Source organism: Dermochelys coriacea, chromosome 5, assembly GCF_009764565.3.
Source record: "Dermochelys coriacea isolate rDerCor1 chromosome 5, rDerCor1.pri.v4, whole genome shotgun sequence".
Classification (NCBI taxonomy): Eukaryota; Metazoa; Chordata; order Testudines; family Dermochelyidae; genus Dermochelys; species Dermochelys coriacea.
The window spans coordinates 63245273-63258080 of record NC_050072.1 but is presented as its reverse complement, the minus strand read 5'-3'; the positions used below and the strand labels follow the sequence as shown (position 1 = coordinate 63258080).

Below are 12808 nucleotides of genomic sequence, written 5' to 3'. Positions count from 1 at the left end.
ATGTGCCACAGATTGATTTAAGAAATGTAAGACAACTTTAGTAGCCTTTCACTAAAGAATCTTCTTTTAATACTTAGCTTTTTTAACTCCAAAAGCTTTTATTATTGTTCTCTGCATTTGAGTGTTCATTTAATGATAGTCTGTCAAGTTAGTTAAAACAACCCTTTTCCAGAATTCCTTTTAAGTTTAAAAATGACAAAGTAGATGGTTATCCTGTGTGTTCTTTGTATCCTGGTTTCTTTTGACATTGAAATATTGTCAGAGTTATGACTCCATTTCACTCTACTGGTAAGACTGCATGACTTCTGTTCTGAATAGCCCCATTAGTCTGAGGGTTTCCCTTCTCAAATAATATCCCTATCTACGTGTGATTGTTGTCCACTGTCCTGTTTACTGCCAATCCTCTACATGTTTGTTCACCTCAGGTAGGGTAACTGTAAACATGCTTTAATGTTACTCCTAGAAATATGGAACCAAATTCACTGCTGGCATAAGTGGACACAAATTCTCTGAAGTAATTAATTTTCATTAAATTATGTTCCTGTTTATGTCAATGTTGAATTTGACTTGTGGTCTCTAGAATGTTCCATATGCTTCCTTGAAGAAAAACAAGGAAAATGTATTTCACTCCCCTCTCCTCAAATAAATAATGGAGGGGGTAGAAATACCTTGCATAGAGTATGCATCCTCATTCCAGTCATGGCAATTGCCCAACCCCGAGACATAAAATAACATTTCTGAACACCTGGCAGAAATTAGCCATTTTAAATCAGAGTTACAAGGAAATCCCATACACTTATTCTAGTGGAGGTAGCAGGGAGAGCAGCCATTTTCCTCCAGCCCCAACCTATCCATAACTAAATACAAAGCCCACACCAAACTTTAGTAACATTAAGGCTAGTACCATGATTATGGAATATGCAACAGAATCTAAACTTCCATTTAAAGAAATTACATTCCTTGCCTCTTGTGGTCCTGAGGAAGGCCTTCCGATTGTAAACCAATGTAGTGTTGTCTTCCTGAATCTGCCACCACCCGGGAACTATAGCTTTGAGGTATGGCCTGCCCTCTTCATCTCAAAGCAGCATTAACTCTAATTACTGTAGACAATTAAAATGCCAAAATTGTTAACTGGTTCACTGCTGGTCAATCAGTGATGAATGCAGTAGCAGTTTTTGGGGTGGGATCAATGAAGTGGTTGGTTGTTATCAAGGATTGCCTAGGTAGGGTGTCACAGTTACCAGACCAGCTGCACTTGAGCTCTCTCAGGGTGAAATCATGTCTCCCCCTCACTTTGGCTGGCCTGCAGCCACATTGGGTACCACCCAGGCCTGTCTCAGAAGGTCTTACAGGATTCGGCCCCCTGCCCAATGTACTCCTCTTCAGGAGATATGGCAAGTGGTAATTACAATAACTGTGCAGGTTTCATACAGCAAAGTATTGATTATTCAGAACCAAGGCATTCAGAGAAACAAATCTTAAAACATTAAACAATCTATCTGCATCTTATCTAACTCCTCAGTCTTTCCTTGCAAAAATAGCTAGATCCCATTTGTCTTCTAGGCACTCATTTCAAGGAGTTGGGATGACAAAGAGCATCCCTAATGGTCTGTGGATATGTCTTTGCAGTTAACCCCTGTGACTGGCACCGAGGTTTTTTTGTATGCATGTTAGTCTCTCCTGATTACAAGCAACCTCACAACAAAGTCCTACCCACCTTACTCTGTCCTCAGTGTTTCTGCTCTCACCTATGTCTATGGGGGGTATATCTCAGGATTCTTTGTCCTGATACATTCTTGCAGGAAAACTTGTCCATTCTTCAGAGGGAAATGTGGGAAGGGCAATGGAGGAATGGTACTCGAGAGATTTTTGCCTGCATCCTCACTGCAAAGTGAGTGGGTTCCAGGCTGAATTAAATCAGAGCCTGGATTCTAGCCTGGGTTTAAAGCACCTCCAGTCTTGGGTCAAAGAGTAAGAGCCCTAGTTAACTGTGTAATGAAGACGTCCTCAGTCTTCCTCGCTATTTATCGGGGTTGTTTTTATTAGGATCCCAGCTTTCCCACCAGAGTCTCTCCCCTCCCACCCTTGGCTATACTAACCAGAGCCCCGCAGACATGAGACTTCAAAGTCTCAAAGGAATTGGCCCCTCTTATTTCTGAGCACCAGACAATAAGGTTTATCTGAAGTCATTGTCTGCTTTCTGGCCCTCCTAGGTGGACAGCTCTGGCTGGGGTTAATCCTTTGAGAGCATGTAGCCAGCATCATAATAAGAACCAAGTAAGATGAGGCATACCTAATATTCACACCAATAATGCAGGTATCTCCCATGTTCTCCACATGTGGAGAACTGAAATTTGAAGCAACTTGGAATTCTTAAGTCATCTCTTCTCCTGCCCGCTAGGAGATATCAACTTTCAAAAGGCAAAATCCTCACTGCTCCCTGTGTGTCAAAATCCCTAGGTCAGCTGTCAAAGCCGCTACTTCACCCTCTCTCAAAAACTTCTGTACTGGTTACACATTATCAGTACAAAAGCTGAACATTTGGGGAACAGCATAAAATACATGTAATTCTAAAATAGCACAATCAATATTATCTGTATTAGTCATTTTTTGTATTTAATTCAATTTTTTTTGCTAACTTGGCACTGCCACATCTTTTCCTGTTTGTTGTAAAATTCAGTATCCGTGTCCCAGAAACCAGGGGACTCTTACAACAGAAGTTAGATCCAGTGTGCTGCATAGTCCACAGAGCCTTGGCTATTATGGGAACTAACAAAAGCACAAAAATGCATAGTAAAGAGATGTTCGTTCTATCCCGTTGTAACTAGAAGTTAGTCACATCAAGTACCATACACTGGTCTGAAACCCTGATAATGCCCATGAATGGAGGTAAATTAAGGATAAAGGATCCATGAAATCCTTATATTGTAAACTGGTCACATTCCTAACATTACTTAGATATTTGTATTACATAATTGTAACATTAAAAGAGAGAGGAAAATGCATGGGTGAAATTCTGGCCTATTGAATTCGATGGGAGTTTTGGCATTAACTTCAACAGAGTCAGGATTTCATCCTATAAGTTTGTTTAACTGATTCAGTAATGTTACAATATACTGAATAACAGATTTTAGAGCACAGGTAATTAAACCATTAGGAAAAGTGGTCACCAATGCACATAGGTACTCTAGTCATTGTTTAAACATCTTTGGCCATATTATATTTATTTTTCAAAATACAAAAAGCAAATTAAAGTGAATGACATTAATTCCAAATGAGATGTAGATCACAATGCTAAGTTTAGTGTGTTCAACACTTCCAACATTAAAAAAAAATCTATCTTTTTCATTTGTACATTGTTACTGGATAGTTTAAAAGTTGGATTGCTACTGCACTGCACTCTTGTGGAGCATGCAAAAACTTGTGTGAAGAAAAATAGGTAAATATCAGTTGATTTGACAAGACTTCATCCAGAATGTTCAAAAAAATAAATAGTGCAATTCCTTATATGCAAATGAATGTAGAGGCTCTAAGTAAACTATCCATATTGCTATGGTACCTGTTTCAAGAGGGATTAAACAGCCACCTATATACCTGATAGTGGTAGAACGGTTCTTGGATGCCTCTACAATGCTCCTTGGATTACTATAAGATGCAAAGGAACTTTTTCAAACCTTTCTGGTTGCCAGTTACATCTTGTTTTTTGTTTTTTTCTTTTAAATTAAATGCCCCCTTTTGGAATGGATATGTTTAGAATAACTTGTGATAACATTTTTAAAATTATATATGAATATGAGAGCATAATATGTTGTCTACATACACAATTTACACTGGTTTAATTTACATTGGTTTAGTTAAACCATTGCAAGTTGTGAGTATAGACTCTTATATCGATTTTAAAACTGCCCTATATCAGTTTACTTTGTGCCTATAAACTTACTCATGCAAGCTAAACCATTACAGGCCTGCTTTAAACCAATCTAAGAGACTGTCTCACACAAAGTCACACTGCTTTAACTAAATGAGGAATAAAATCACAACTTGAGTTAAACTGGTATTATTTTGTGTGTACACAAGCCCTAAATTTTCTTGGACTGTAAAACCTTGGGGATTATAAATTCATGTGTGTGAATAGAGTGTAACAGTTTATGTGTGCTGCCAGAATACTACTACTACTAATAGCTATACACTGCCTTTCTCTAGATATTTGTCCTGTTAGCTTAACTTGTAACAAACAAACATGGTTTAGAGATTGACAGTCAAAGTTAAGTTTCAGGACTTCAGCAAAAGAAGAGACTCTGCCTTATTTTTCTGTGACCAAGAAGAATCTCTTGGTTGCTTAGGGAACTTTATATAGATTAATTTTTAAAACAGCTGAAGGTATCACAAAGTCTAGTGAAAACTTTCAACCAACTAAGAAGTATTCACAGGCTGTCCAAATGCTGAACTAGTAACAGCAAAAGAGAACAAAAATGTATATTATGAATTTTCTCAGTCTTGCTGTAAAATTGACAAAAGATATGAAAGACAGATGATACAAAAAAGGAAAGGAAAAAAAGATTTAAAAGGCCAGCCATTACTATGGACATTGAACAGTTCTTAACTGCTAGTATTTGTCATCTGGATAACTATCATTTTTCTTTGATAAACGAGTCTAATTTTTCAATGGTGTTTCAGCCCCCAAATCCAGTCCAAATTCAGTGGGCATTAAGCACCAGACTCTCTTATGCTCCTTTGAAAATGCCAGCCTAAAAATTGCTAAAACACTAATTTTTTTTCTGATGGGGAGACAGCTGTGGCTCTGATTTGAAAGGCTGTAGAATATTTGGTCTGCAAAATAGGTTAAGATCAGTTGATGTTTTCTTAAATTAACATTTTATGTCACAAGTATATCAGGGCCTGAGAAAAATCTGTGGGTGGTATTCATATTGGTGGTCTAGGATCCATGGCATAGACATCTGATTTTTCTTTAAAAAACAAACAAACTTTAAACAGTTAAATGTCAGTTTTCCCAAGAGGAGCTAGGGCCACAATTGCCTTATAGGGATGTCATAAGCCTTTGTTGTTCTTGTTGTCATTTGTCTGTATTCTGGTGCTCTATTTCAAGCTAGTTTCTTTTAACCTAAACGTGACCTTTTCAATAAAGATTTAATATCAATACAATTTTTCCAATAAATGTGGCACTTTCCTTCTATTGAACCGTCAAGCTCAAAGCTTAGACATTTGACATTTAACATGCATGAAGTTTATTCCTAGATATCAACTTTCACTTAATGGCTTTTAAACTGAATCATTACCACACATGAATGTAAGAGTCAGAGTGAAGCAACCAGTGATGTAAAAGATATATTTCACTCAGGGTCAGTGAGAAGTTCTCAACACAGTAGACCCTAGACATTTTCCTTGATCTAGGCTGCATATGGCTCTGTGGTCTGTTCTGCTGGCAGTTATCTGGTCTAAAGATTTGGTTTTTGCTTAATCTCATCACTCAAAGTTGAAATAAGTTGAAAATAAGAGGATAATTGCCCTGGTTGAACATAAAAATGATAGGTCACCAATTTCATCTAGTCACTTCATTCTTCTGGATTGCTGTGATGCATATCAAAGATCAACAGCAGGTAGTATCGATCACTAAGTATGCAGTTCATAAATTCTAGTAGTCTCAAATGGGATGGATAAAGCTATAATTTAGAAAAGTAGAACTCAGTTTCTGTGGTTTGGGTTTCACTCTTATGCAGTTTGTGTCAAAGCACCATCACACGTTGTGATAACCATCCGTTTCGTATTCCATTCCTTATTCAAAATGTGGAGGGGGAGGGAAATAGCCATACCATTGTGAAGGTCCAATGTAAAGACTTTCTTTCTTAGTTTCTGTATACTCATTGCTTTCCCTGTTATGGCCATCCAAGCAAGCAATCAAAGGAAATAGATAACATCTTGTGTTTCTACTATGATCCTCCAATAAGCCTGTTTGTCAAAAGTGGTAAGCTGGCATGTTGTTTGAGAGGGGCATAGTCTAAAATAGGAATCGATAATATTTTTGACAATGTGCCATCGCTGTTAGGTAGTTGCCAGGAAACATCAGCTGTAACCTTGTGGCTGGGCTTTTCAAAGGGGCCTAAAGGAGGTACACCCAATTTTTATTCACTTTAAATGGGAGCTGAGTGGCTAAGACTCTTAGGAAGCTTTGAAAATCCCATCCCTGAAAATCCCATCCCTTAAAGCTTTGTAGTGCAGGAGCACTATAGCAATTTTTAGTTTGAACATTAGTATTTTAACATTCATGTTAACTGGCAGCTCCCTCTGCCCTAATATACAGCATCTTCCCTTCTGACCACATCACAAAGCAGTGTGGAAATGCATCACTTCATGCACCATTAAAATCCAGCCACTTCTGCTGTGGAACACAGCAATTGTGACCCTTCTTGTGATGGGCAAAGGTGAATTTCTATATAGTTCCTCATTCACCTGAAAGACAACTGCTCCAACAGTACAGTGCCTCTTAATATCATGCTGGAGCAAAATACAGTTATAGTGCAGGTGATGGCTTTGACTGAATCTTCAACTCTCACATGTATATAACCAGAATATTTCTTGTTTAAATCTTACAAATGAAGTTACAAGTGAAGATAAAATGTCTATACTGCACCCAATATTTGTCACTTCTGTGTCTTTGATAGTGAATGTCGTAGCAGTGCTGCAGGAATTCTGGGAGAACAAACAAAAACAGAAAGCTGTATTTCCAAGTGAAGGCACAGTGGTGTATGAGTCATTGAACTCTCCTGGTCCTCCATTTGTCAGTTATGTCACCCTACCTGGAGGAAGCTGTTTTGGCAACTTTCAGGTAAGAAGCATAGTGCAATTTTTGCCAAAGGGAAATCTTTCTTCAATTTTTTTTTTTAAGGAAAATAAATAGTTACTTATTTTCAGAGCACAATATATTCACAATTAATCCCTAAGTGCCAGACCACAGTATCTTCAGGGACATAAATTGTTTAAACAAAAATAATGGGCAGTATTGTGAATTAATTGATCATGGCATGATTTATTGTTCTAATCATGGATCTTGTAAGAATGTCTATAATGAAGGGGATTCTTGTGAATAGAAGCATCTAAAGATAAATATCTTTGTCAGGTAGTTTTAAGACCAAATTTTTGGTTTGGTTAGTTTTTTCCCCATAATCTTTAGAAAACATGTTTGTAGGTAGCAATGTTTTCATTACTTTTATTAAGTCAGTGAAAAGATATTTTTATTATAAAGATTCCCCAAAAATCTGTTCAACCCAGACACATCAATACAGTGTTAATGCATGAGATCCAGAAAACAGAACTAACTAGAAACAGATCAGTTTTTCACACTGAGTGAAAAGCATAAAGTGAACAATAAAACCAACTTGAATTTAAGATAAAAATAAAAATGTATAAGCACTCACAAATTCAAGAAAAATATTTTATCTAGCTACATAAGTATACATATTTGAAATGTAGTTATGAGCAAAATCTAGTAGTGGAAGTTGAAAAAAGAGGAAAAACAGGCAATTTTAAAAACAGTAAACATTTGTGAAATTATTTAAAACAAAAGTCTGTCCCTTGTTCATTTCTAGTAGACAACATAAATAATGAAAAGTAAATCCAATCTTTAGCTTTTTATTTTAACTGTCTAAAATGTTAGTAATACATATATACTTTTATATATGATTTTAACTCAGGGTTCTCTTTATATTTAGTCAACTTTAATTATTCAGGGCCCAGTCCTGGGAGGTTCTGGACTCCTTCAACCCTTTTTGACATTAAGGGATTGCAGGATTGGGACAGAATAACTAAATCTTTGTTTTAGCAGTTTTAAATTGGTTGCTGTTTTATTCTGAATCCATTTGAAGAAGAAAATGCTACACAGTCTAAACACTGTAACCAACAGAAAATGTCATTTGATTGGTCAAATGTTTTGAAGAGTAGTAGAGTGCTCTTTGTCTGAGGATTGTATCTAATTAAATTATACCCTATATATCCCTTCAATTTCCTGTCTGACTTCTAACACAAGCTTGATCCTGAGAGTTACTGAGCACCTTCGACTCTGACTCAAGTCCAGAGAGCTGAGGTAACACTGTGTCTCATAGGTTCAAGCCCAGGATTTGGAAAAAAAGTACCTGAGATAAGATTTTAGAAATCCTTCCCTGGGACCACATTCCTGGGACAAAAATGAAATTATTTCACCATTATTATATCATCAGTGAAGTTAGTGGGACATTATTCAGTTTTCAGACATTTAAAATTTCTTACCAGCTGTTGGCTATTTGACTTTTGTGAAATGAAGTGGTGGCTTTAGTCCAGTTACCAATGGAGAAGAGTCCACATCATAAAAAAAAACACCATCAGAAGCGGCAACAACATTGGAAATCCCTGCATAAAAGCTAAACACTGAATGGCCTGGAGACCATACTATTTATCTTCTGTCCAGAGGTGGGCCTCTCCAGGTCAAGACTGAGGAGAGGATACTTTTTAGTCTGTCATCAGAGATACAGATGTTCAAACTACTATGACAAGTGAACAAGAGAATCTGATTTAGGAACTAGTTTACCAAAGAGCATTGTACAGCAATTATGTAGCTAGTTGTATGCTGAATACAGCAACTTTTAAAAGTTATTTTGATTCCTTTTACTTTTTTGGATGGAAAAAAAGTATGTAGATCCATAAACTATATTGTGGGAGGAAGGGCAGGGATGTATACTGCTGAAACTTTTCATTACAATTTTTTTCTACATGCCAGCTATACAAGTATTTTGGCGACACAATAATTGTGCATTCTTCATGTAATATCTAGTATTCACTACCTCTGGAAACTGGTGGAAAAAAGGATGAGGGAGTAATTTGTTGGCATAACTGTTGAAAAACAATACCTTCTAGCAACTTTTTTGAATTGTGGTGGCTTGGCAGACCCACTGGTGTATACAGAATCAGTGTGTGTGTGTAATTTAATAGCACATCTCCATTTTGTTGTACACATGATGTTAAGTAAAGAGTATAATGTTAAATTAGATATACAAGAGGAACAAACCCTGGAATTCTCCCTCAGGCAGAGCTCTCCCTGAAGTCAATAGGGATTTAGTCTGAATAAGGAGTTTGTGATCAGGCTCAAAATTTGCTCTGACTAGTAATAACAAGCTTTTTCTTCTTTTGCTTTGTCATCTCGGTTTGTATTTATCCATTTGTTTGTGTGGGTGGTGCAGAGGAAGAGCTGTTTTCATACAATTTCCTACATTTTAGCATGATAATATTGTTGTCTGGCTTTTTTTCTACCCAATATGATGCGCATTACCCTAGGCTAATGCGCATCACATTTTGCTACAGCTAGCCAACTACTGTGGTAGCACCAAAGTAAAGAATGGTCATTCTACATTCAGGAAAAAGCTGGTTGCTTCAGTGGGCAAGTCAAATCAAATTCCAGTAGTCCACTTGACAAAGAAACAAAAGTGCTGCTGTGGTTTGGAAAATCCGAGGCCAGGTAGTAGGATGTACATTAGGATTATGAAGGTGTGACTGGAATTCCAGGGGAACCAACTGAGGTCACTCAGTTAGAGTGAACTGCAAGAATGGGGATGACAATCTCCAAAGCTGGTGGATATTCCAGGACTTAAATTTACCAAGCCAGCACAAAACAGCTTCTATAATACCTCACTGGTTACTCAGAAGCCAAGAACACAGTTCCCTTTAAAGCCTCCCTCAGGCCTCCATCCAGACACCCAAGTCAAATATGATAAGGATTACTGAAAATCTTATTCATCATATAAGAAAATTCTAGCAATCCTAAAGGATTGGACACATTACTTCCCAGGTTAATGAATATTCCAGATCTTACCCAAATACACATTTACAGCGAATTCTTATTCACTAAACTAAAATTTATTAAAAACAAAAAAGAGAGAGTATTGGAAAAAGATCAGTATACATGCAGACATGAGTACAGATCTTGAGATTCAGATTCATAGTAGAGATGGTGAGCTTTATAATTGCAAAGAGTTCTTTCAGAATTAGTTCACAGGTTATAGTTCAATGTTTATATTCAGGGTAATTCCAGGTTAGGATTGGAGATCTCAGCCTTTTGGCTTAAGCTTTCCCTGCATGAAGCATCAAGCAGATCTGAGATAAAAAGGATCAGGATCCAAGGGTCTTTTATACAGCTCCAGGCCTTCTCTGATAATTCTCCAGGCCTTCTCACCGATGATTAACTACACAAATTAACACTAGGCAATTTATCCATTAAGCAGTCTATCACAAACTTTAAAGAGACATATAGACAATGACATTATTTCACCGAAGGTTCATCTCCGTGTTAATATTCCCTTTTGATCTCCAAATCAATAGCTATAGTGACAGACAGGAACTGTCTATTTACATAGCTAACATTTAACAAAATAAAAGTAAACACGCAATTAGTATCACCTCTACTTTTCTAACAATACAGGTTTATACTTCAAAGTTCTAGCCTATCTACCATAGAATGTCCCTTTACCATTTATATACTTTTCTAAAATGTCTCTAATTGTTGGCTCTGGGTCATTTATCCTGCAGGATGCTTAACCCTTTCTGGCCATGCATCACAGTTTGTATAAGATTTGTTTCAATTATATAACAGTGGTAGCAACAATGATTTGCCTGGTCATATTTTAATTAGACAGCATCACAGAAGAATACCACTCATCATTGATTTAGGTGGAGAAGAGAAATGGTTTCTGTGCCTTAAGTTGTGACTCTGCTGATCCAGAATCAAAATCCAGCAATCACTCACCCTGGAAAAAACAAAGGCTGTGTCATTGACAAAACAAAACAGCTCCTCTGCTCAGACGAGTTCTTTCATCTACAAAGTAGTAATACAAAGCTTGAGGTCGTCTTCACTTGAAAACCAACCTCCACAATCAACTTCCTTCTCAGTAGGTCCAATACAATAGATACAAGTGTCAGCAAACAAAGGAAAAAGTGACTTTCAACTACTGTCGATTTAGTTGTAATTTTCAAAGAATACATATCATCTATTAAGGATCTAGAATTTTAAACATTTTAAACTAACGTGAACAGCATCCCAAGGCCTTTCAGATTATTTTAGATTTAGGCTTTCTGCTTAGTAAATGATGAATCCAAATGCCAATTCAGAGACAGCAAATGTTGCATTATTTGCTGGATCAATTTTTCAGGGCACAATGAGAAGGAAGATCCTCTGAAAGTGATGGGACAACAGCACTCTTTCAGCTAAGCATGGGAGAACCAGATCCTCAGCTGGTACATGTTAATTGAACTCCATTACCCCAGCTTTGATTGTTACCAGGAGATTTTATTCCATTTCAGCTGCACCGACGGCAATAGGTGTTCCACAATGCTAAACATGTTTTTAGTTTTAAACTCTTGAGGCCAGGTCCTCATCTAGAATAAATCACATAGCTCCATTGAAGTCAAGGATCTGATCTCATAGTCTACGGAATTATGCTGATTTGCTCCAGTTTAGGATAAGGCCCTCATTCTTTAGTGAAAGTACACAGAGCTCCAAAGTCTTTACCTTGCTCTATTTCTGTAGGTATTTTTCCCTCATAAGGGTTTTGGGAGAATTACCATGTCATAATTTGTCTAGCTAGAGCATCTGAAACCTCCAACAGGTCACTGAAGTGTACTAAAAGTTGTTTAGGAGAGCACACAGTGTTTTCCATCAGCTCAAGTACTGCATATTTTTGTGCTGTGTACTTCAGAATAAAAAATAAACCTCTAACACAATATGAAAATATATATGGCCTAATTTCAATCCAAAATACTTCACTTGGGAAAAAGTTTATTTAAATGTTGCTGTCACATTCTTTTTTAAAAAAAAAAAATTAAAGATCAAGATTCTTCTTTTGGGATTTCTGTTTGGTTTTTCTCTGAGGTCTTCTGATGATCATTTTGGGTCTAGTTTTCCTTATGTTTAGATCATCATGTTATGAAATTCTCTAGAGCGTTGTTAACATTGTTGCTGAAAATAATCTAGAATTTCCTGAATCTAAGATGTTTTGAAAACTTATGAAATCTGACTGTCAAAGTTGGTCAGTTTTATCCACTTGGCTTTTCAAAATAAGACATGAGAGGAAAATTGAGGAAATGTATTCTGGCGAATTTGCCATACATCTTTTGTAAATTTCTGTATACCTTCTATGCCATCATCACTATATAATATTTCAATATACTTTGCCAACACTAGGCCCACAAATGCACAAATATTCATTTCTATAATGCTCTTCACATAATCATATATCTCTCCTGCGCATTACAAAACATTTGATTATGTAATTTTAATGCTGTGACTGTGCATGTAACATCTATTATATGCTAGCAATATTTCTACAGCCAGTCATGAATGTCTGCTTTGATGCCAGCTAACTGCAGTGATGGAATGTGAGAGAAGGAATATTAGGCTGGATATTCTGGGTAATCCCTCTACTCTCTTTAAATAGTCCCACAAGGACTTCAGTAGATTGGTTCCATTCATCCTTTAGGGAAGGGTATTAGGAATGAGCAGATGGGTCTAATTGCCAACTGCTCATCAGAGAAAAGCATTGAAATTCCACTAGAAAGGTTTAATAATGAACTACCTGTATCTTACCCAATAGATATCCATGCTTTCAATGTACAGCCTTCTTTAAACGTACTAAGTTCATGATTTTTATTATTTTATATCACCCCCAAGAAGTACTAGGCACCATAGTCCAAATAAATTATAGAGTCTTTGCTCTAACTAAATTAGTTTTAAACAATGATCTGTTCTGAGTCTTTGCTCAGAATTCAGAAT

At 36.7% G+C, this 12808-nt stretch overlaps 1 protein-coding gene across 1 annotated transcript in view; it reads left to right on the top strand.

Annotated features, from left to right (window-relative positions):
• LIX1 (limb and CNS expressed 1) overlaps positions 1 to 12808 on the top strand; it is a 40028-nt gene that overhangs the window by 5403 nt on the left and 21817 nt on the right. The window contains exon 2 of the mRNA XM_038403153.2: positions 6681 to 6844. Within this exon, the coding sequence (XP_038259081.1) occupies positions 6681 to 6844 (164 nt within the window). The remainder of the gene's footprint in view (positions 1 to 6680; positions 6845 to 12808) is intronic.